Source organism: Ovis aries, chromosome 19, assembly GCF_016772045.2.
Source record: "Ovis aries strain OAR_USU_Benz2616 breed Rambouillet chromosome 19, ARS-UI_Ramb_v3.0, whole genome shotgun sequence".
Classification (NCBI taxonomy): Eukaryota; Metazoa; Chordata; class Mammalia; order Artiodactyla; family Bovidae; genus Ovis; species Ovis aries.
This window is the reverse complement of record NC_056072.1, coordinates 43,814,232-43,838,028: the sequence shown is the minus strand read 5'-3', so window position 1 is coordinate 43,838,028 and position 23,797 is coordinate 43,814,232. Positions and strand designations below refer to the sequence as shown.

General features: G+C 41.6%; 1 protein-coding gene and 1 pseudogene across 2 annotated transcripts in view; one reads left to right on the top strand and one right to left on the bottom strand.

Annotated features, from left to right (window-relative positions):
* Window positions 1-23,797, bottom strand: part of DNAH12 (dynein axonemal heavy chain 12) — a 173,590-nt gene that overhangs the window by 87,203 nt on the left and 62,590 nt on the right. For both annotated transcript variants that reach the window (XM_060402345.1, XM_012099851.5), the window contains exons 29-35: window positions 23,366-23,485; window positions 16,850-16,959; window positions 12,678-12,861; window positions 12,404-12,544; window positions 3,954-4,037; window positions 3,143-3,331; window positions 1,191-1,310 (exon numbers count right to left, since the gene is read on the bottom strand). In XM_060402345.1, coding sequence (XP_060258328.1) covers window positions 1,191-1,310; window positions 3,143-3,331; window positions 3,954-4,037; window positions 12,404-12,544; window positions 12,678-12,861; window positions 16,850-16,959; window positions 23,366-23,485 — 948 coding nt within the window. The remainder of the gene's footprint in view (window positions 1-1,190; window positions 1,311-3,142; window positions 3,332-3,953; window positions 4,038-12,403; window positions 12,545-12,677; window positions 12,862-16,849; window positions 16,960-23,365; window positions 23,486-23,797) is intronic.
* On the top strand, window positions 5,809-7,038 carry LOC105603505 (tyrosine-protein kinase CSK-like; annotated as a pseudogene).

Sequence of the window (23,797 nt, the reverse complement as noted above, 5' to 3'; positions counted from 1 at the left end):
GGCAAAACACTCTCAGACATAAATCACAGCAGGATCCTCTATGATCCACCTCCCAGAATTCTGGAAATAAAAGCAAAAATAAACAAATGGGATCTAATTAAAATTAAAAGCTTCTGCACAACAAAGGAAACTATAAGCAAGGTGAAAAGACAGCCTTCTGAATGGGAGAAAATAATAGCAAATGAAGCAACTGACAAACAACTAATCTCAAAAATATACAAGCAACTTCTGCAGCTCAATTCCAGAAAATAAACGACCCAATCAAAAATGGGCCAAAGAACTAAATAGACATTTCTCCAAAGAAGACATACGGATGGCTAACAAACACATGAAAAGATGCTCAACATCACTCATTATTAGAGAAATGCAAATCAAAACCACAATGAGGTACCACTTCACACCAGTCAGAATGGCTGCGATCCAAAAATCTGCAAGCAATAAATGCTGGAGAGGGTGTGGAGAAAAGGAACCCTCCTACACTGTTGGTGGGAATGCAAACTAGTACAGCCACTATGGAGAACGGTGTGGAGATTCCTTAAAAATTGCAAATAGAACTACCTTATGACCCAGCAATCCCGCTTCTGGGCATACACCGAGGAAACCAGAATTGAAAGAGACACATGTACCCCAATGTTCATCGCAGCACTGTTTATCATAGCCAGGACATGGAAACAACCTAGATGTCCATCAGCAGATGAATGGATAAGAAAGCTGTGGTACATATACACAATGGAGTATTACTCAGCCGTTAAAAAGAATTCATTTGAATCAGTTCTGATGAGATGGATGAAACTGGAGCCGATTATACAGAGTGAAGTCAGCCAGAAAGAAAAACACCAATACAGTATACTAACACATATATATGGAATTTAGGAAGATGGCAATGACGACCCTGTATGCAAGACAGGGAAAGAGACACAGATGTGTATAACGGACTTTTGGACTCAGAGGGAGAGGGAGAGGGTGGGATGATTTGGGAGAATGACATTCTAACATGTATACTATCATGGGGCTGGTGCATGGGGATGACCCAGAAAGTTGTTATGAGGAGGGAGGTGGGAGGGGGTTCATGTTTGGGAATGCATGTAAGAATTAAAGATTTTAAAATTTAAAAAATAAAAAACTAAAATTAAAAAAAAAAAAAGCATAAACATGCAAAAAAAAAAAAACACAATAAATATAAAACCAACCATAATCCAAACACGAATATGCTTGCTGGTAGGATCGTTCTCCACCACGTTACAGAGCAGGACTTCAAAGAGGCGTGTGAGAGAGACAACCACATTGCTATCGCTTGTTGGAATCAGTTCCTTCAAAGTGAAAAGAATAAGATACTTTACATTCATCTTATATATATAGTAAAAGAAAATAAGTGTTTCACTTAAAAAAACATACCTTTCACAGTCTCTATAAAAGCTAAAGAATTTAAATTGCAGCCATGATAAAAAAATCTCTCAAATATTTTAGTCTAGCATAATACATTACACAATTGTGTGAAACATATTCTTATTCTGAGAAATGAAAATTAGTAAGAGAATAAACAGTGCTCTAGAGATAGTAGAAATGAAGTTTATAATTCTTCAACAATTCTTCAACAAACATTTATCAAAAATACAGTCTACCTGTATATTAAGTTAGGAGAAAATAAAACAAGTGATCTGGAAAGAAGTCATATTGAAACTAAAGACAACATACTAATGGTCTACAGGTATATGAAAAGTCAGTTAACCTCACTAATCATTAAGGAAATGCAAATCAAAACCACAATGATATATCACCTCACTCCTGTTAGGATGGATATTATCAGAAAGATGAAACATAACTAGAGTTGGTAAGAATGTGGAGAAAAACAACCCTTGCACACTGGCTGTGAGAAGGTAAATGAATCCAGTCATTATTAGTGCAAAGGTATGGAGGGGCCTCAAAACACTAAAAATAGAACTACCATATGATCCAGCAATCCCTGTTCTAGGTATACACTCAAAGGAAATAAAATAAGTACCTCAAGGAGATATCTGTGCTCTCATATTCACTGAAGCATTATCTACAACAGCCAAGATATGGAAACACCTAACTGTCCACTGGCAGATGAATGGATAAAGATACTGTGGTAGATATATAATGGAATAATATTCATTCATAAAAAAGAAAATCCTGCCATTTGCAACAACATAGACAAAACTTGAGGACATTACGCTAAGAGAAATAAGCCAGATACAGAAAGGAAAAAACTGCATGATCTCACTTATATGCATGATCTAAAAGCTGAATACATAAAAAGAAGCAGAGTAAAACAGAGGTTACAAGTGGGGAGGAGGTGGGAGAAATGGGGAAATGAGCGAACAGTACAAAGTTACAGTCATGCAGGATGAATAAGTCTAGAGATCTAATGTACAGCATGATAACTACAGTTAGTAATACTGTACAGTATGTATCAATACTGAAGATTTGCTAACAGAGTAGATTTAGGGGCTCTCATCACACACACAGACACATAAATGTGTTAACTATCTGAGGAGATATGGTAATTATCCTGACTGTGACAATCATTTCACTCTCCAGGCAAGAATACTAGAGTGGGTAGCCATTCCCTTCTCCAGGGGATCTTCCCAATCCAGGAATCAAACCAGGGTCTCCTGAATTACAGGCAGATTCTTTACCAGCTGAGCCACCAGAGAAGCCCATTCATTTCACTACATGTATGTATATCAAATCATCTTGTACACTTTAAGCATACATATTAAAATTAAAAACAAGTAAATGCTGATGGATAAATGCATGCACGTGAATACAGACACATACACACACAGAGACACATGAGTACAAGGATAACTAGGGAAATGTAAATAAGATCAGTAGATGTTATCAATATCAATATCCTTGTTGTGATACTATAATACCATCTTGCAAAATGTTGCCATGGGGGAAAATCAGGTGAAGTGTATGTGGGATCTCTCTGTATTTTTTCTTACAACTGCATATGAATCATGGATGTTCATAATAAGTCTTTTGATTTTTTTTAAAATGGATATTATATGTCTAAGTAGAAAAGATTTATTTATCCTACCATCCTGACTTTAAACTTAGTTGAGTTGAATGGAAAGTAAAGAAATTAGAGTAGATAAGAGAATTATAATGTTACCTTGCATCTTTTCTTACGGAGCTTTAAAGTGGGCTGTATTAACCAGTCAAAAAGTCCTCTCAGAAGAGCTTGGTGATCTGGTTCCTGTAGAGGTCCTTTCAGTGAATTCAACCATGAAGACACAAGTGGTTTCCATCCCAACTGTGAGGGCTCCAAATAAATCATGCCACAGCGGCTTACAGTGGCAGGCTAGAGGAAAAAAGACAAGCTTTCATTTTCCAATCTGGTAGTTATTAAAGAATTCTTTGCACCACTTATAAGGTCCTTCATGATCTGGCTCCTGTCTTCCTCTATAGCATCATATACACTAGATGAAACTATCTGCAGCTACAGATCCCCAGATATGTCATGGCTCCAAGTCTCTTCAAGACATCTTGTCATGATTTGGAGTGCCAAGCTCCAGCCAGTCTGCACAGAGAAGCCTTACCCCTCAAAACCAGATCAAACACTCAAACATTTTCCCACGTCCTCTCTCTACCCATTCCTCGCTTGGGCACTTGCCCCCTCCATATTCTTAGAGCACTAACATGTACCTCTATATCAGGCTATATATATATATATATAATATATTAGCATGCTTCTCATCCTCTCTAAATGAGCATACACTGTCTTATTCATCTTTGTATTTTTTGTGCCTAACTCACTTTCTGACACATAATAAAAATGACTTATTCCTGAAACTAACACAACACTGTAAATCAACTATACTCCAATAATTTAAGATTTAATAAAGAAACAAACAATACAGGAAAAAAGACATGACTCAGTGAACAAATGGATAAACTACTATTATAATAAATTATGAACTTACTGAAGCCTGGGAAAGGTCCATTGTTTCAAAGATGAGGCTCATTTGAGGGGACATCTGAATGATTTCTCCACTCATAAGGCAAAGCTGAAGGCAACGATTTTTGAAAAGTTTATTTTAAAAAATCTCAAACGTCTCAGATAGAAGTTTATTCTATTTATTAAAGTATCTCCTAGGATATAATAGGATAAGTCTTAGGATGGAAGCCAGAAAAATCTTAAATCTAAAATCTAAGTCTAGCTCTGTCTTCTCTCATATAAGGAGGGGAGACGGGAACTACATGATATATTGAAAAAACTATAAAATCCTATACTAATGTCAGTTTTTGTTATTAAAAATTAGATGAAATACTACAGATTCTATAGTTGTAAGATTTTTTATTAATAAAAAAGAGAAATAGAAAAAATAGAGAATACTATGAATATTCATATACTCATCTTCTAGGGTTAACCAATGGTAACATTTTGCCATATTTGCTTTGTCTTTTTAAAAAGTATTTTAAAGATCATTACAAATATCATGGCATTTCACATCCAAATATAAGCCAATATTAATCTTTTAAAATAAGGACTTTCCTGTATAGCCACAATAACATTATCACATCTAATACAATTACCAATAATTCCTCAATATCATCTAATACTCAGCCAATACTCAAATATTCTCAGTTGTATCAGGAATGTCTTTTCAAATGATTTATTCAGACCAAAATTCAATCAAGGACCGTGCATTGGATTTGCAGTCTCCTCTGGGTCTCTTTTAATCTAAAACATTCCTCTTTAATCAAATATGTAAAAAACTGAATTTATCAACTGTGTCTTTTCTGCCAAATAACCATCTTATTCATTATTATTAAAGCTATTCTATTTTCTCAATCTCCTTGGCTTCCACATTTGTAATTGTCATTAACTTTTAATAATGTCTCCTATCTATACAGCTCTCTCACCCCTTGACTCCTACTAAATTTGCTCTTTATTTTCAGAGGTTTTCATTCCCCTGTTGTTTTCACTTCTTTCATTAGGTAGCTTCTGTTCTATGGTCCAGCATTTCTAGCATTCTCCTGTCAATATACTTAAAGTCTTTCTGTATTTCCAGTCTAGCAACCTGAACTACACCTACATCTAAAGTGCTTAGATTGGTAGAGAAAATCTCACAGAGGCAGACCTCAGCACTAAGCTTAAAATTCATGGTCTTAAGTCCATCGGGTTATCCATAACACCCATATATGTTTCTTCCTTTTCCTAGGCAGCTCTCTTTTCCATTTTCCTTGATGGCTAATTTAAATCTTTCCCTTTCTCGAGTGTACAAACAACCACGGTCTACCGCTTCACAAAGAAAAAAATAAATCGTCCAAAGGATTTGTCAAATCTTCCAAGACGTCGGCAATTCAGGTTGCCGCGGTGTCCGGGCCACACCCGGGCTTCCTGTCTCGCCCACCCCAGCCAGCCTATGGCCGCCGAGACCTCTTGGCCCCCATCCAGAGGCCGGGGGCGGCCCTGGGCTGCCAGCGCGAAGTCCCCAAGTGGAACTACTGTGGTTTCCGGCCCAGCTACATTGTTTACTACCCCGAGCTCCCTCCCAACCCCCGTCCCCACCCCCGCAACTCTCTTCCCTCCTGTACCCAGGCGCAGAGCCATGCCCCTGCCTCTGGCTGGCTGTCTCTCCTCCCCTTTCTGTCGCACACAGACTTCTTTGTACCGCAGCCCCCAGGACCCCTGGGCCCCTCCCCACACCATGGACGGTTCCGCAGGCCACTGGTGCTGCCCGCAGTGAGGGGGCCGGGACGGCAGCGCTCTCATGGTACCAAGTGATAGGTCCTCCTTCCTGTGACTGGGGGCACGCCAGATCTAATGAGAAGATGTCAGCAACTCAGGTCGCCTGGCCCTCCTATGCAGACTATATTACCAAGTACAACTTTCACTGCCCTACCAAGAAAGACCCTCCCTTCGGCAAAGAAGACGTGCTCACCAAGTGGCCGTCACCAAGGACCCCAGCTGGTACAAAGCCAAGAACAAGGTGAGCCACAAGGGCATCGCCCCAGCCAACCACGACCAGGAGCCGGAGGGCGTGAAGGCGCATGGAACTCAGCTTCACGGCCTGGTTCCACGGCCAGACCACGCGGAGCAGGCAGAGCAGCCGCTGTGCCCACCAGACAGGCCTGTCCTGGTGCGGGAGACCACCAGCTAGCCCCGGGGATGCCACCGCATCCTGGACCAAGCCAGCAAGCTCAGCACCTAAATGGACCTCAGGCAGCTGGAGGAGCATTGCACCTCAGATCAGAGGGACAGGCCAGACGTCACGGAGGGCACCGAGGCGCTGAACAGGAAGGGGCTGAAGCTAGTGCAGACCACTGGGAACGGAGAGTTTGGAGGCGTGATGCTGGGCAACTACCGAGGGAACGAACAGAGTCGCCGTTAAGAATGAAGCTCCTGTCCGGGCCTTCCGGGCTGAAGCCTGGGTCCTGACGCAACTTCAGCGTACACCTGGTGCAGCTCCTAGGCCTGACCGGAGAGGAGGAAGGCGGGTCTACATCTTAGCCGAGAACACGGCTGAGGGGCCCTGGGGGACTACCTGCGAGGGCTCAGTCGGTACTGGGAGGAGACTATCTCCTCGAGCTCTTCCTAGACGTCAGCGAGGCCGTGGGACACCTGGAGGTGCTGGTGTCCGAGGGACCATGTGGCCCAGGTCAGCGCTCCGGCCTCACCGAGGAGGCCTCCAGCACCCAGGGCACCCGCAAGCTGCCGGTCCAGAAGGAGGCCCCCGAGGCCCTGACAGCAAGTTCTCCACCGAGTCAGACGTGTGGCGTTTCGAGATCCTTCTCTGGGAAATCTACTCTTCCGGGCAAGTGTCTTACCCAAGAATCCATCCCTGAAGGACGTTGCCCGGCGGCTGGAAAGGGCTACCAGACGGACAGACGCCCCCGACGGCCACCCGCCTGTCCATACGAGGCCATGACGCACTGCGGGCACCCAGACGCCCTCGCACGGCCCTCCTTCCCGCATTTCTGGGAGCAGCGGGAGCGCATCAAACCCATGAGCTGCACCTGGGACTGCCGGCCTCTGCTGGGGCCCAGACCCGTGGGGGCTGAACCCAGATAGACCGCACAGCTGGCGTCCCCGCTCGCTGGGCCCAAACCCAAACTGAACCCAGCAGGAGGCCTGTGCGCCTCTTTCCTCTGGCCCCCGGAGACCTCGCCGAGGCCCCGCACCTTCTCTCAGGGACCCACCGGTGGGGCTTTGGGAGCCTGGCCCCGGGCCAAGAAGGGAGGAGGCTGAGGCGCAGGGGGCAGACGCCCTAGCCCTGCCGTGGTCAGGCTCCCCCTGGCCTCCCATCTCTCCCCTTCTTACGGTTTCATTCCTTTCTTTTCTTCTGAGACTTTTTTCCCCCGTGTTATTTTTCAAGATAAGGAGAAAGAAAGTACCCAGCAAATGGGCGTTTTACGAAAAGTATGAGTCTTATTTTTCCTCCTCTGCCTACGAGGGTTGGGGAGACTAGGCCCCTCTTTACCGATCCATCACCCCAGCCTCCTTACTTGCCCCAGGTTCTGTGTTCAGGTCGCCTCTATAGCACCATGTCTGCCCTTGACCAGGTGCGCTGTTGGCATGCTCCACATGCAAACGGTTTGTTAGGGGCTTGGAGTCCCTGCCATCCACCCACTGCCTTGTGAGATGGAATCCTAATAAATCACTCCATTAGGACATCGAGGAAAAAATAATTTGCCTTCAAAATTTCCACTATTAAAGCCACACATTCCCCTTTCCTGCTCCCCTCTCATCTGATATGAAACAATCCTTCCGCCAGGCTCTGAACCCTTCAGTTCAGTTCAGTCACTCAGTTGTGTCTGGCTTTGCAACCCCATGGACTGCAGCACACCAGGCCTCCCTGTCTATCACCAACTTCCGGAGTTTATGCAAACTCATGTCCATTGAGTCGGTGATGCCATCCAATCATCTCATCCTCTGTTGTCCCCTTCTCCTGCCTTCAATCTTTCCCAGCATCAGGATCTTTTCAAATGAGTCAGTTGTTCACATCAGGTAGCCAGAATATTGGAGTTTCAGCTTCAACATCAGTCCTTCCAATGAACACCCAAGACTGATCTCCTTTAGGATGGACTGGTTGAATCTCCTTGCAGTCCAAGGGACTCTCAAGAGTCTTCTCCAACACCACAGTTCAAAAGCATCAATTCTTCAGCAATGAGCTTTCTTTATAGTCCAACTCCCACATCCATACATGACTAATGGAAAAACTGTAGCCTTGACTAGACGGACCTCTGTTGACAAAATAATATATCTGCTTTATAATATACTGTCTAGGTTGGTCATAATTTTCTTTCCAAGGAGTAAGCATCTTTTAATTTCATGGCTGCAGTCACTATCTGCAGTGATTTTGGAGCCCCAAAATTAAAGTCAGCCACTGTTTCCACTGTTTCCCCATCTATTTGCCATGAAGTAATGGGACTGGATGCCATGATCTTCGTTTTCTGAATGTTGAGCTTTAAGCCAACTTTTTCACTCTCCTCTTTCACTTTCATCAAGAGGCTCTTTAGTTCTTCATCACTTTCTGCCATAAGGGTGGTGTCATTTGCATATCTGAGGTTACTGATATTTCTGCCGACAATCTTGATTCCAGCTTGTGTTTCTTCCAGCCCAGCGTTTCTCATGATGTATTCTGCATACAAGTTAAATAAGCAAGGTGACAATATATAGCCTTGACGTATTCCTTTTCTGATTTGGAACCAGTCTGTTGTTCCATGTCCAGTTCTAACTGTTGCTTCCTGACCTGCATACAATTTCTCAAGAGGCGGGTCAGGTGGTCTGTATTCCCATCTCTTTCAGAATTTTCCACAGTTTATTGTGATCCACATAGTCAAAGGCTTTGCCATAGTTAATAAAGCAGAAACAGATGTTTTTCTGGAATTCTCTTGCTTTTTCAATGTTCCACCCAGTGTTGGCAATTTGATCTCTGGTTCCTCTGCCTTTTCTAAAACCAGTTTGAACATCTGGAAGTTCTCAATTCATGTATTGCTGAAGCCTGGCTTGGAGAATTTTGAGCATTACTTTACTAGCGTGTGAGATGAGTGCAACTGTATGATAGTTTGAGCATTCTTTGGCATTGCCTTTCTTTGGGATTGGAATGAAAACTGACCTTTTCCAGTCTTGTGGCCACTGCTGAGTTTTCCAAATTTGCTGGCATATTGAGTGCAGCACTTTCACAGAATCATCTTTCAGGATTTGAAATAGCTTAACTGGAATTCCATCACCTCCACTAGCTTTGTTTGTAGTGATGCTTCGTAAGGCCCACTTGACTTCACACTCCAGGATGTCTGGCTCTAGGTGAGTGATCACACCATCGTGATTATCTGGGTTGTGAAGATCTTTTTTGTACAGTTCTTCTGTGTATTCTTTCCACCTCTTAATATCTTCTGTTTCTGTCAGGTCCATACCATTTCTGTCCTTTAGTGAGCCCATTTTTGCATGAATTGTCCCCTTCATATCTCTAATTTTCTTGAAGTGATTTCTAGTCTTTCCCATTCTATTGTTTTCCTCTATTTCTTTGCACTGATCACTGACGATGGCTTTCTTATCTCTCCTTGCTATTCTTTAGAACTCTGCATTCAAATGGGTATATCTTTCCTTTTCTCCTTTGCTTTTTGCTTCTCTTCTTTTCACAGCTATTTTTAAGGCCTCCTCAGACAGCCATTTTGCTTTTTTGCATTTCTTTTTCTTGGGGATGGTCTTGATCCCTGTCTCCTGTACAATGTCATAAACCTCTGTCCATAGTTCATCAGGCACTCTGTCTATCAGATCTAGTCCCTTAAATCTATTTCTCACTTCCACTGTATAATCATAAGGGATATGATTTAGGTCATACCTGAATGGTCTACTGGTTTTCCCTACTTTCTTCGATTTAAGTCTGAATTTGGCAATAAGGAGTTCACGATCTGCGCCACAGTCAGTTCCCAGTCTTATTTTTGTTGACTGTATAGAGCTTCTCCATCTTTGGCTGCAAAGAATATAATCCATCTGATTTTGGTGTTGACCATCTGGTGATGTCCATGTGTAGAGTCTTCTCTTGTGTTGTTGGAAGAGGGTGTTTGCTGCGACCAGTGCATTCTCTTGGCAAAACTCTATTAACCTTTGCCCTGCTTCATTCTGTACTCCAAGGCCAAATTTGCCTGTTACTCCAGGTGTTTCTTGACTTCCTACTTTTGCATTCCATTCCCCTATAATGGTAAGGACATCTCTTTTGGGTGTTAGTTCTAAAAGGTCTTGCAGGTCTTCATAGAACCATTCAACTTCAGCTTCTTCAGCATTACTGGTTGGGGCATAGACTTAGATTACTGTGATATTGAATAGTTTGCCTTGGAAATGAACAGATATCATTCTGTCATTTTGAGATTGCATCCAAGTACTGCATTTCGGACTGTTTTGTTGACTATGATGGCTAGTCCATTTCTTTTAAGAGATTCTTGCCCACAGTAGTAGAAATAATGGTCACCTGAGTTAAATTCACCCATTTAGTTCACTGATTCCTAAAATGTCAGTGTTCACTCTTGCCATCTCCTGTTTGACCACTTCCAATTTGCCTTGATTCATGGACCTAACAATCCAGGTTCCTATGTATTATTGCTCTTTACAGCGTCAGACTTTACTTCCATCACCAGTCACATCCACAACTGGGTGTTGTTTTTGCTTTGGCTCCGTCTCTTCATTCTTTCTAGAGTTATTTCTCCACTGATCTCCAGTAGCATATTGGGCACCTACTGACCTGGGGAGTTCATCTTTCAGTGTCCTATCTTTTTGCTTTCCATTCTGTTCATGCGGTTCTCAAGGCAAGAATACTGAAGTGGTTTGCCATTCCCTTCTCCAATGGGCCACATTCTGTCAGAACCCTCCACCGTGACCCGTCCATCTTGGGTGGCCCCACACAGCATGGCTTAGTTTCATTGAGTTAGACAAGGCTGTGGTCCATGTGATTAGATTGGCCAGTTGTCTGTGATTGTGGTTTCAGTCTGTCTGCCCTCTGATGCCCTCTCTCAATGCCTACGGTCTTACTAGGGTTTCTCTTACCTTAGACTTGACTAAACTGATTAACCCTCTCTTCTGAATCATCACTATTTCTTGTCTGTTTGCTTTCCCCCTTAGTCCAATCAATATGACTGAATAATAAACAAATGACTAACCACCTATGATAAAGTACTAGAGTATATGTTTGAATGTTAATTAAACTAGTTTGCTTAATTAATAGTATAATTATTTCATTTAGATATAAAAATAAATTGTGGTATATTGATACAGTAGAATACTAATACAGATATTAAAAGAATAATAAATAAAATGGAACTACAATATTAATATCATAGGTTGTTGTATTGACCAAAATAAAGAAAAAATTATATGGTATGATTCTATTTACATCAAGTTCAACAACTGACAAAACTAGTTTATCACAGCACACGTTAGAATAACGATTGTGCCTTTGGGAAGATGTACAGGTTGCATAGGGACGTAAGTGAACCTTGTAGGGAGCAATAAATTTAAGGTATTTTAATTTATATTATGGTTATCTGGGTATACACATATGTAAAAAACACATAGATTCTAAACTTTGGTATGCATTTTATACTTTACATATGTTATCTCTCAGTTAAATATAAGACTCCCATTTTCTTATTTTTTAAAATTTCACAGGTTCTAAGGTTATATACCACATATAAACACTGAAGCAGTCTATGTTTTCAAAAAAGAAGGGTTTTTGTTTTCTTATAAAATATTAAAGTTCTATAAGAAACCTTAAGACTATAGTCACATAACTTATTATCACCCATTACATTACCATGCCTTCCTGCTAATGCAGTAGTATTAATATACTTGTATTCTAATTTAAAAAAAAAAAAACTAAGCAAAGAATTTACCACAGCGTAGTTTTCACTGAAAAGATAACTTATAAACTTTTTCATTTTGCTGCATCCTTCATTTTACATATTGGGATTTCGTTGTTGGACATATAACGTGTTTAAGCATGTCTGTATCTGCTTTGTTTTTTCTAATTGTGGTTTAAAAAAAAAAAACATAAATTTACTGTGTTAACCATTTTAGGTTTACAGCTCAGTAGCATTAAGTACAGAGAAGGCAATGGCACGCCACTCCAGTACCCTTGCCTGGAAAATCCCATGGATGGAGGAGCCTGGTGGGCTGCAGTCCATGGGGTCGCTAAGAGACGGACAACACTGAGTGACTTCACTTTCACTTTTCACTTTCCTGCATTGGAGAAGGAAATGGCAACCCACTCCAGTGTTCTTGCCTAGAGAATCCCAGGGACGGGGGAGCCTGGTGGGCTGCCGTCTATGGGGTCGCACAGAGTCAGACATGACTGAAGTGACTTAGCAGCAGCAGCAGTGTTAAGTATACTCATACTATGCATCTGTTTTGCTTTTAATCATGATGGTTTACCTTTTTATTGTCATCCAGTACTGTGTTCATGCTCTCTATCCACAAAGTGTCAATGGGACCATCAAATACAACCCATTTCCGGTCAGGTGTTTCTGATAAGGCAAATTCTCTAAAAGTGTTAGCCACAATGCCATCAGTCCACTAAGGAGGAAAAAAGGAAGAGTTGGAAAGCTTTCTGTAAAAAACTGTAAAGTGATAACATAAAAATATTCCAGATTTCTTGGCTTAACATGCATTGTCAATAAGAGTAGAGAATGTTTCTTCTATGGATTACCTCATGGGACACTGGGTCGAATTGTCCAAAAAGTTGGCCCATAGTAATGGATTTGGGGTTTACAGTCCTATAAATGACTTTTTCTTCCTCTCCATAGCCACATTCATTCATAAGAGTTAGAGTATCAGCCAGCATATGCAGAACTTTTGTTTTAGCAGCAAAAGGCTCTCCTACTAACATAAAACTATGAAGGAAAAGAAGTCATTATACAATAAGATTCTCAAAAATAATGGTAAGTTAAATTATTTACCTATATATTCGTATATAAATTTTCACCCTATGATAATTACTACATATAATTTTTGAAATTATATTACTTTGTCTCAGATATAAGGTGGTTACATTTAACTGATTTCTAAATCAAGTTCTCAATATTAATCCCTTTATCTATAAAAGAGAATAAAAAATTTCCAAATGAAAATGGAAACAACTGCATACTTAAGAAAAAAAATTTCATGACTTGAGGTTTCCTAATCAGGAAGATGGAGAGGATTCACTTTTCCTCATTTTCACTTGCTACAGTGCTCTTTCCCAAATATCTCTGAATCTCCTCTCTGCTGGCACATAGTAGTTTTCCTTGCTCTCTTTTAGGATGGCTGCTAAGTTGTTTCAGTCATGTCCAACTCTGTGCGACCCCATAGATGGCAGCCCACTAGGCTCCTCTGTCCCTGGGATCTCCAGGCAAGAACACTGGAGTGGGTTGCCATTTCTTTCTCCAACGCATGAAAGTGAAAAGTGAAAAGTGAAGTCGCTCAGTCGTGCCTGACTCTTAGCGACCCCATGGACTGCAGCCCACCAGGCTCCTCCATCCATGGGATTTTCCAGGCGAGAGTACTAGAGTGGGGTGCCATTGCCTTCTCTGCTTTTAGGACTACTAGGTGACTAAGGTGTAATAAATGGAAATGATGAGTGTTACTTGGTAGAGGAGAGATAAGTGCCCATAAGGGACCTTACAGAGCTCTCTCTTTTCCCTCTAGCAAGCTGTGACCCACAATGTTGAGACAGTGGCTGCTCCAACAGGCTGGGAACTGAATAATTATGATGAGCAGAACCTCCCTGTTAAATTATACTGAAAACAGTGTGATTGAGACATACACCTTTGTTCTCAAGTCACTAAGATTTGGGTACAGATTGTTTCTCTGTAGTCCATCCTTACTGATAGACATTGGTACCTAGAAGGGAAAGAGGTATTTTTGCCATGATTAAAAAAAAAGAGAGAGACTAAAATAAGGGGCACTGGCTTAGAGGCTAAGTTGTGGGTGGCAAATTAACTGTTAACAGAGGCTAATGACTGGGATTTAATGCTATGCTGTGGAAAATTCTGAAAGAGATGGTAATACAAGACCACCTGACCTGCCTCTTGAGAAACCTATATGCAGGTCAGGAAGCAACAGTTAGAACTGGACATGGAACAACAGACTGGTTCCAAATAGGAAAAGGAGTACGTCAAGGCTGTATATTGTCACCCTGCTTATTTAACTTCTATGCAGAGTACATCATGAGAAATGCTGGACTGGAGGAAGCACAAGCTGGAATCAAGATTGTTGGCAGAAATATCAATAACCTCAGATATGCAGATGACATCACCCTTATGGCAGAAAGTGAAGAACTAAAGAGCCTCTTGATGAAAGTGAAAGAGGAAAGTGAAAAAGTTGGCTTAAAGCTCAGCATTCAGAAAACTAAGATCATGGCATCCAGTCCCATCACTTCATGGCAAATAGATGGGAAACTGGCTGACTTTATTTTTGGGGCTCCCAAATCACTGCAGATGGTGACTGCAGCCATGAAATTAAAAGATGCTTACTCCTTGGAAGGAAAGTTATGACCAACCTAGATAGCATATTCAAAAGCAGAGATATTACTTTGTCAACAAAGGTCCATCTAGTCAAAGCTGTGGTTTTTCTATTAGTCATGTATGGATGTGAGAGTTGGACTGTAAAGAATGCTGAGTGCCGAAGAACTGATGCTTTTGGACTGCGGTATTGGAGACTATTGAGAGTCCCTTGGACTGCAAAGAGATCCAACCAGTCCATCCTAAAAGAGATCAGTCTTGGGTGTTCATTGGAAGGACTGATGTTGAAGCTGAAACTCCAATACTTGGGCCACCTGATGCAAAGAGCTGGCTCATTTGAAAAGACCCTGATGCTGGGGAAAGATTGAGGGCAGGAGGAGAAGGAGACGACAGAAGATGAGATGGCTGGATGGCATCACCGACTCAATGGACATGAAACTGCGTAAACTCCGGGAGTTGGTAATGGACAGGGAGGCCTGGCGTGCTGCAGTTCATAGGGTCTCAAAGAGTTGGACATGACTGAGCGACTGAACTGAACTGAATGATAAAATATTTGGTAAATTTATCCCCTGAGATAATCTGGGAGATAGATAATAAATCTGTTGAAATTGTGGTTTTAGGGGGAAAAGATAGTAAACAGAAAATTATTAGTATACATTGGCAGCTGAGGGATGCATTTAACAAGGAACTACAAAAAGAAATGAGCTCAGGAAAATATAACCAGTTTGCAAGCAGGAATGAAAGTGGAGAAAGCTGAGAAATAGAGACTTGGGAGACTGAATGAGGTGATTTATTCTCATCTGCAATTGGTTAGAGACAAGTTGAGAAAATCTTTGAACAACAAAGATCAGCTTAGCCTAGTATCAAAGACCAAATCAAGAGCAGGGCCACTGTATCACTTCATTATAAGAAATGAAAGGTTAATATGGTTCCCAGCAATCATTTCCGGATGGTGAAATAATTTAGGGAAAACAGATTAAGGATATGGGCCCACCAACTAAGTCAGATAGGTTCAAGGATACTGCAAGGATGTTTAGAAAGGTGTGACTTAATAAGGACCACTCTCGTGGCTCCTGGCACACCTGGAATCAAATGGAAAAAGAGCTTATTAAGTTTCTGAGAGAATTGACTGACAAAGAAACCATGAGTCTAGGCTAAAACACAATGTGAATATTTAAGATGTAAAAAAGACTCAGTTACTGAATGCATGAGGGTTGACTGTACTAATTCCCTCTATTTTTACATATGTTTGAAAATTTATATAATACAAAGAGCTTTTTTAAAAAAAAAATCTGCCTTTAAAAAATCATGACCTTTGAGACATCAACTTTCTATAGGTAGAGAGCCGGCTGAAAACATTTTTCAGCTCTCAAGGAAATTTTCTCTATTATGTGAGAAAATGTGACCAGGGAAGAAAATGGAGAGGGGAGACCCCTCACAAGGTTGAACCAAAGTCCACAGAGGACAGGTTCCCAGAAAACTCCTCTTGGGGAGCAAAGCCAAACAGAAGTATACCCAGGTTTTATGGGGATCTCAGTTTATACAATTGGTAGGGGAGGCTGTCTCACGAGGAAAAAACGCTATATATATATATATATATATATATATATATATATATATATATATATGTAATTATGACTACAAAATGGCCAGAGCCACTTAATGATACCCTTTACAATAAATTATGTATAAAATGATTCTGACTCCCTGGAAGGGCCTGTACCAACTGCTGGAGTACTTTCACAGTCAGTCTGCCTCTGGAATTAGGGTCCAAAAGGCCTTGCTGAATTTCAGAACTGCTGCTGACAAGTGTTGGCTTTGTCTGTTCAGTTTCTGAATGTGAGTATTTGCTGTGGTAATCGCGTTCTGGTAAACCCACTATTATAATATTGGATGTGTGCAGGGCAGATAACTTGTTTTTCTATTTTTAGATCTCTGGAGCAAGAGGAACAGCTTCCAAATCTGATACACGGACTATCACACATCATCTAGAGATTCTAGACTTTGAATCTGGTTCATTGATTGGAACTTTCAGGTTGCCTCCCTGGGAAAATAAAAGTGTATTTAATGTTCATGAAGTAGAACAAATTACATATTTGATGATCCAAGGGGCAAATTGTGGAGGGTCATTAGTGCTACACCACTGACTGAATGAGCGCTCCTTTCCAATCTTTTTTGGACATGTAACATGAGAGAAATATAGCATTGTTTTTAAGTTACTGGAATGGCGATTAGTTGGGGTAGAGTGGGGGTGGAGGGTTGCTCCCTACTGCACCTAGCAAAATTTGCTGACTCTTTTGGTTTACAAATTTTAGTTGTTTTAATAGTTTAACCTAAAAAATAACAGCTAACTATGGCATCTAACTATCGATAATCTTACCCGTGTCTAACGATCATCATCTCATATGTCTGAATCATTTTTTCAAGAAAAAATTTAACAGGCTGAAGATTATGTACTTTGCAGGCTTCATGAGCACATTCCAAAAATTCCTAAAATAAAAGAAAAATGGAATGCATTTCTACAAAATGCTGTTATAAATCATATCATTCATGTCTTATAAATATAGATTTTTCACTTAGAAATAATAAAATTGTGTCTTCTTATATTTGTAAACTATTTCTTAAACCTTTTTTTTTTACTTAGGAAAGGAAAAAGTAGAATTAAAATACTTTAAAAAATTAGTGTTCCCCATTATCAATGATCATGGCATCATAGCATTGGGTATATGCTGCATGAAAACAATTTGTCTTATTAGTTTTTCCAGAATTTCACTTTTGATTAGGATATAGAAGGACATGCCAAACAACCCTTCACACTGTGGTAAATAGAAACACACAGAGGTTACAAAAATTACAAAAACTGTAAACACACAGGAGCATTTTGGATACACGTAAGTCTAAAGGAACTAAATTTCAGAAATGGCAAACCATTCCAATATTCCTGCCTAGAAAACTCCACTGAAGCCTGATGGGCTACAGTCCAAGGGGTTGCAGAGAGTTGGCCACGACTGAGCGGCTGAGCACTGAGCACAAGCCTAAAGGAACTAAATTTCAGAAAGGGATGAGCCTTTCACACAGACCAGCTGCTCGTCTTACTTCTAGAAACACGTACAGACAAGTAGGCATTGGACTGGCCTGCTATACTGCGGAGGGGGTTTGCTGAAGTAAGGAGAAATTGACAGATATTTTAATGACCATGTAGGCTCCTGTGACGTATAAATCTGGAGAAGCTTCAAATACAGAGCTGGTTTTTCCACTGCCTATGCTTTTGCTGAGTGTGAAGTGACACAACAAATCAAGGGCTTAGCTACAAACCCCCCACAGAAAGAGATTTTCTTAGGCTTCGGATGTTTTTATCCCAAAATGCTGCTAGAGGAAGGATCCTATCATAGACTAGGACAGTTCTCACTCTAAAGACATTTGAAATCAGAGACAGACTAATGATCGAGACTTGTGCAGCAAGACTCACTCAGGTCAACTCCTGGTTGAAAAGATCAGCAGCTCACAAAGAAAAAAATCATGTTTTTTTTTTTTTTTTTTAAAAAAACCTAGCTATCTTACAAAGAAAAAAAACATGGTTTTCCTACAGGAAAATACTATCAGTTCACCCTCTTACTTTCTACTCAATTTTTAACAGTCATAAGAAAAAAATAGCTGTTGATCAGTAGGGGGAAAAATATAGTAAATAACTCACAGATGACTCAGCTGTCATAATTGGCTGATAAAAAAATGACTTTTGTAAATGTATAAAAAAACATAGACAATATTACAAAAACAGATGAAATGATGAAGAATTTAAGCAAAGAAATGAGACCTTTTAATAAAATCAAACTGGATAAAATAAAGGTGAAAAAAATAAAATTGATAAAAGTAACAGTTCATTGGTAGACTGAACAAAGCCAAAGAAAGGACCATAAATCTTAAAGACAAGTCAATAAAAGTATCCAAACTAAAGCACAGATAATAAAAACAATGAAAAACAAAACAGAAACCGATCATAAGAGACATGTGAGACAATATAAAATAGTCAAAAATATGAATTCATGTAACTGGAGCCCCAGAAGGACAGGGGAGAGAAAATCGGGTAGAAAAAATACTTTAAAAGATAATAAGAATTTTCTGGAGAAAGAAAGTAATACATAGATAGCAGAAGTGCAGCAAATACCGAGCAGGTTAAGTACAAAATGAACAAAACTTGGCCAGGGTCAAGAACGGAAACAGAAAACATTTAAAACAACCAGAGGAGAAAGAACACAGTACACTCAGCAGACTCAAATAAGAAAAAATGGTGGACGTCTAACCATAGCAATTCCCCTGGGGCCTGGACCAACCCTAGACCTGGGCAGACTCGGCTCCCAAAGCAGGACTGGGGTGGGATTGAGGCTGCTCGGGAGGACGTGCCAGCAAATGAGCCCCGCTTCCATCAGAACTTGGCGGGGGTGCCCTCTGAATGAAACCACCACCGCAGGATGCAGGTGGGGCCTTTTCACCTAAGCTGAGCCTCAAGCCGCCAAAGGACGGTGGAGAGGCGTGCCTGGAAGAGCTCTGAGAGGTGTAGGGCTCCAGGGCTCCCGGGGCTGTGGTCCCTGATTACAGCCAGCTTGCTTACAGTCGCCCCACCAACTGACACTCAGGACCCTCGGCATATCACTTTTGCAGGGCTTGGGGTTTGACTGAGGTGGTCTGGAGGAGGCGAAGGGGTAGAGGAAGAGGGGCAGAGGTAGAGACACAAGCCCTTCCACTCTCCTTGACAACCCAGGAAGGATGGCCCAGTGAACGAAGTGGGGCATGAGGAAGTGCTGCCGCCTTGTGGGCATTTTCTGAAACTGCAACGAGAAGGCATGGCTGCAGAGTACTTGAGGTTCACAGGATTGGGGATGCAGATGACCTCCCCCATCAAGAAAGGTTCATGGAGGCACCTAATGAAAACTAACTCAAAACACAGCCGACCCTCCACATGCATATTTCAACAGCCACATTTTATTCACACTCTTTGTCACAGAGAAAAATCACCTGAAATGAAAATGCTCAGGATCTCTAAGGAGGAGAAAGACCCCAAGACAAAGACACCCAGGCATCCTCTGGCAGCAATCATTACAAAATCAACACTCCAAAAAAGGCCCCCCGGGTCTGGGGAGTGGAGTAAGGGAAGAATAGGGAACTCTCCAATGCTGAGGTGGGACTGTAAACTGGCAACAGTCACTCTGGAGAACAGTCTGGATGTTTGATTAAGAAAAGAAAAACGGAGCTACCACAAGATCGTGTATCTCTTCCTGGAAGGATATCCAGAGAAAAGCATCCTTGCAAAAGTCACAGGCACTGCGATGGTCGTGTCTGCATTATTTACAATAGCCAAGGCAGAGAAACGATCCAAGTGTCTGAGGACAGATGAAGAGAGAAAGAAGGCGTGCCACCCATACTCAGTGGACAGCTACTCAGCCCAGAAACACAATGAAATCATGCTGTTTTAAGCAACTCAGTGGACCAGAAGAGGCTCACATTAAGTCCGGTGAGGCAGACAGAACACAAGTATGACTGACTTCACTTACAGGTGATATCTAAAACATGATTGAAACCCATTAGTGTCCCACACAAAAATCAGGCTCACAGGCTTACATATGAAACATACCATTGCCAAGGCACAGATGGGGAGGTTGGCAGGGGGAAGCAGGGAGCAGGATCAATGAGGAGGCCCCAAACTACTGGAAATGCACATAAAAATATATCATAGCCGAAGACCCACAGAAGGGCCCAGGAAATTTGGCTCAACACTCTGCACTACCATCATGGGATGAGAATCTGAAAAGTCGTAGGTACAGGCCTATGTAGAAGTGAATCAAGGAGCTGAAGAACGCAAACAAAGAGGACGACGCATGTCGACTCCACCGCAATAGAAGATCCACGTAAACGCAACAGTCATAAGAGCAAAAAATGTCTGTTCTATTCTCCTGGACCTGAGTCACCCAAGCTGGTTTCTTATCCCTAGACCTGAGTAAACTCAGCTCCCAAAGCAGGAGTGCTGTGAGTCTGAGGCTGCTCAGGGGGTCATGCCAGCAAATGATCCCCACTTCTACCAAAAGTGCCAGGTCTCCTCTGAATTAAACCTCTGCTTCGGCATGCAGATGGGCCCTTTTCAGGTAAGCCAAGACTCATGCCTCCAAAGGACAGTGGAGCAGCATGCCAGGAAGATCTCTCAGAACCTTCACCCTCCAGAGCTCCTCGTGGTGTGGTCCCAGGTAAAGCCAGTTTGCTTAGAGTCACCCTACCTACTGACCCTCAATACTCTTGGCAAAACGCTTTTGCAGGGCTTGGGCTTTGGCTGAGAGGGGTGGGAGGAGGCGAATAGGTAAGGAAGAGGGGCAGAGGTAAGGAGACACAAGCCCTCGGGTCTTTTTTCTGCCCCCGTTCCGTTCTCATTTACCATCAGGAACATGAATTTGTCTAAAAGGCTCCAAGTCTATTTTCCAGATTGGGGATGGGGAAGTACTCCCATCTTGTGGCCGTTTCTCATAACAGCAGCTTGACTCCCTGTTGCTATCATAGTTAACATCCACAAGATTTGCATTGCTGCAAAGAAATAATACCTGCCTCTGAAGAAATGTCCTCACAAAGATCATGGATAAAGAATTTTTGAATGGGCTGGTTTTCAAGAAGAAAATTCAAGAGGTATATTTTATTTATACTGTTGTTAAGTTTTAGCCAATGATAAGCCAATTATTAGACAATTGCAAGTTCGAATCTGAGACGAGTTATCAACTGACTCCAGTTAGAATGGCCGTCATCAGAAAGTTTCCAAACAGCAAATGCTGAAGAGGGCATGGAATTCTCCATGCAACCTATGCAACCTTTGCACACTGCTGGAAGGAATGCAAATTGGTAGTGCTGTGAAGTACAGAAGGAAAAACAAAGGTATCATTTGATCTGGCAATCCCACTTCTGGGAGAATACCCTGAGAAAACCATAGTTCAAAAAGGTACACACACCCCAAAACTCACTGCAGCACTATGTAGAATAACCAAGACACCGAAGCATCTTAAATGTCTGCATGGATAAAGAAGATGTGGTCTGTACACTTAACGGAATATTATTTGGCCTTAAAAAAAGAATGAAACCATGTCATTGCCCCAACATGGAAGGACATAGAGAGATGGTCACACTAGGTGAAGGAGAATGGCAAATATCGGACAGAGAATAGCAAATATGTGATATCTCTTTTATGTGGATCCTTCAAAAAAAAATGCATGATAGAAATGAACTTCTTTGCAAAATAACAACAGAGTCACAGACTTGGAAAGTAGACTTGTGGTTTCAAGTGGCAAGTGAGAGAGACACGTGGAGGTGAGGGATCATTTAGGATTTGAGATTAACTTTAGACACTACTTTATATAAAATAGATGAGCAAGAGGGACCTACTAATATATAGACAGGGATCTCTCCTCAGTATTCTGTAATAACGTATATGGGAAATGACTCTGAAAAAGAACGGATATACGTATCCATATATAACTGAATCACTTAGCTGTACATATGCATGCTAAGTCGCTTCAGTTGCGTCCAACTCCTTGCGACCCTATGGACTGTAGTCCGCCAGGCTTCTCTGCCCATGGGATTCTCCAGGCAAGAATACTGGAGTGGGTTGCCATTTCCTTCTCCAGGGGAACTTCCAGACCCAGGAATCAAACCTGCATCTCCTGTGTCTCCTGCGTTGGCAGGGGGGTTCTTTGCCTCTAGCAGCACGTGGGAAGCCTAACACAACAGTGTAAATCAACTATACTCCAGTATAAAATTAAATTAGGAAGAAAAAAGTCTGAGTGAGTCTTGTTTGTGTTAAGCCTCTATTTCTGCATTGCCCCCAAAAGATTTGGAGCTACATCTTCTCATGGACTCCCTCTCTCAAACTCCGTTTCTTCCTCTCACCATCTTCTTCAGCTTTTGCTCCCCAACCTTACCCTGTCAAAATAGAAACCCCCAAAGCAGTTACCCCAGTAGGATGCCATGCATTTCTCCAGGGAAATTTTAGTACTTTATGTTATATGATACCAGGGTTAACAAGCACCATTGCTTTCCCCAGTGGTGCTCCAATCAGGTGCAAAGTTAGCCCCCACTTTTACACAACCAGGCTTTTATCCTCTCTGGGAGGTAACTGATGGGAACAGAGGGATTACTGGAGTACATGTCCCCTTCTCACTGGGGGACCTAGAAACCTACAAGGAGAAATCTGGCAGTTTCTCAGAGAACCCTGAAAAACTAAAAGACACATTTATCAGGTTGAGATTGACATTCTGTTAATCGCTCAGTCGTGTCCAATTCTTCACAGACCCATGGACTGTAACCCTACAGGTTCCTCTGTCCATGGAATTCTCCAGGCAAGAATACTGGAGTGGGGAGCCATTCCCTTCACCAGGGAATCTTCCTAACCCAGGGATCGAACCCGGGTCTCCTGCATTGCAGGCAGATTCTTTACTGTCTGAGCCACCAGGGAAGTATATTTAGTAGTAAATATTATAAATCACGAGATAGAATACAGGAAATAAAATGTGTTCTTTTATAGTAACAGTATCTTTGACCTGGAACTTGTTAACCCTGGTATCAAATAACATAAAGCACTAAAATTTCCCTGGAGAAGGGCATGGCATCTACTCTAGGACTGTTGCCTGGGAAATCCCATGGACAGAGGAGCATGGCAGGCTATAGTCCATGGGGTTGCAAAGAGTCAGACACGACCGAACAACTGAGCACACACACTGAAATTTACTCCTCCTTATTAATCAGAGTGGCCAAAACAGAGGTTTATCTTCCTGACAGAATAATTCACTCGTTTACTAAAACTCGAAAAACTGCTGAGTCACCAGGTGAATTTATTTGAAGAACAAGTCATTCTCAGAGGTTTACTTACATGATAGTCAGCTTCAGGAAGTTTAACGCCAGGAAATAAGTCACTAGTTATTCCACTAAATAAGGGTATATCATGTGACAAAAACTTTGGTTCATTTACATCTTTAATTGATCGAAGAAGCTAAAAATCAATCAAAAAGTGCGATATAGATTAATTGCCAGTATTGGCCCTCCTCTGGCCCCCATCTCACCAAAGTCAAAGTTTGTTTCATATTATTTCATGGAATCCCTATACTAAACAGCCAACACTACACTTATCAAACAGAAAGGTCCTTGGATTCCTGTAAATTATAATGAAAACCAGAACCTCAAAACTGTCATTTCAACCCCACATAAAAAGGCTGAAAACAACAACTTTTATCTGCCTATCTATATGGTTCACAATCCACCTTGCTGAAAAAAACTATTTTTTAATGGAAACTTTCACAACATA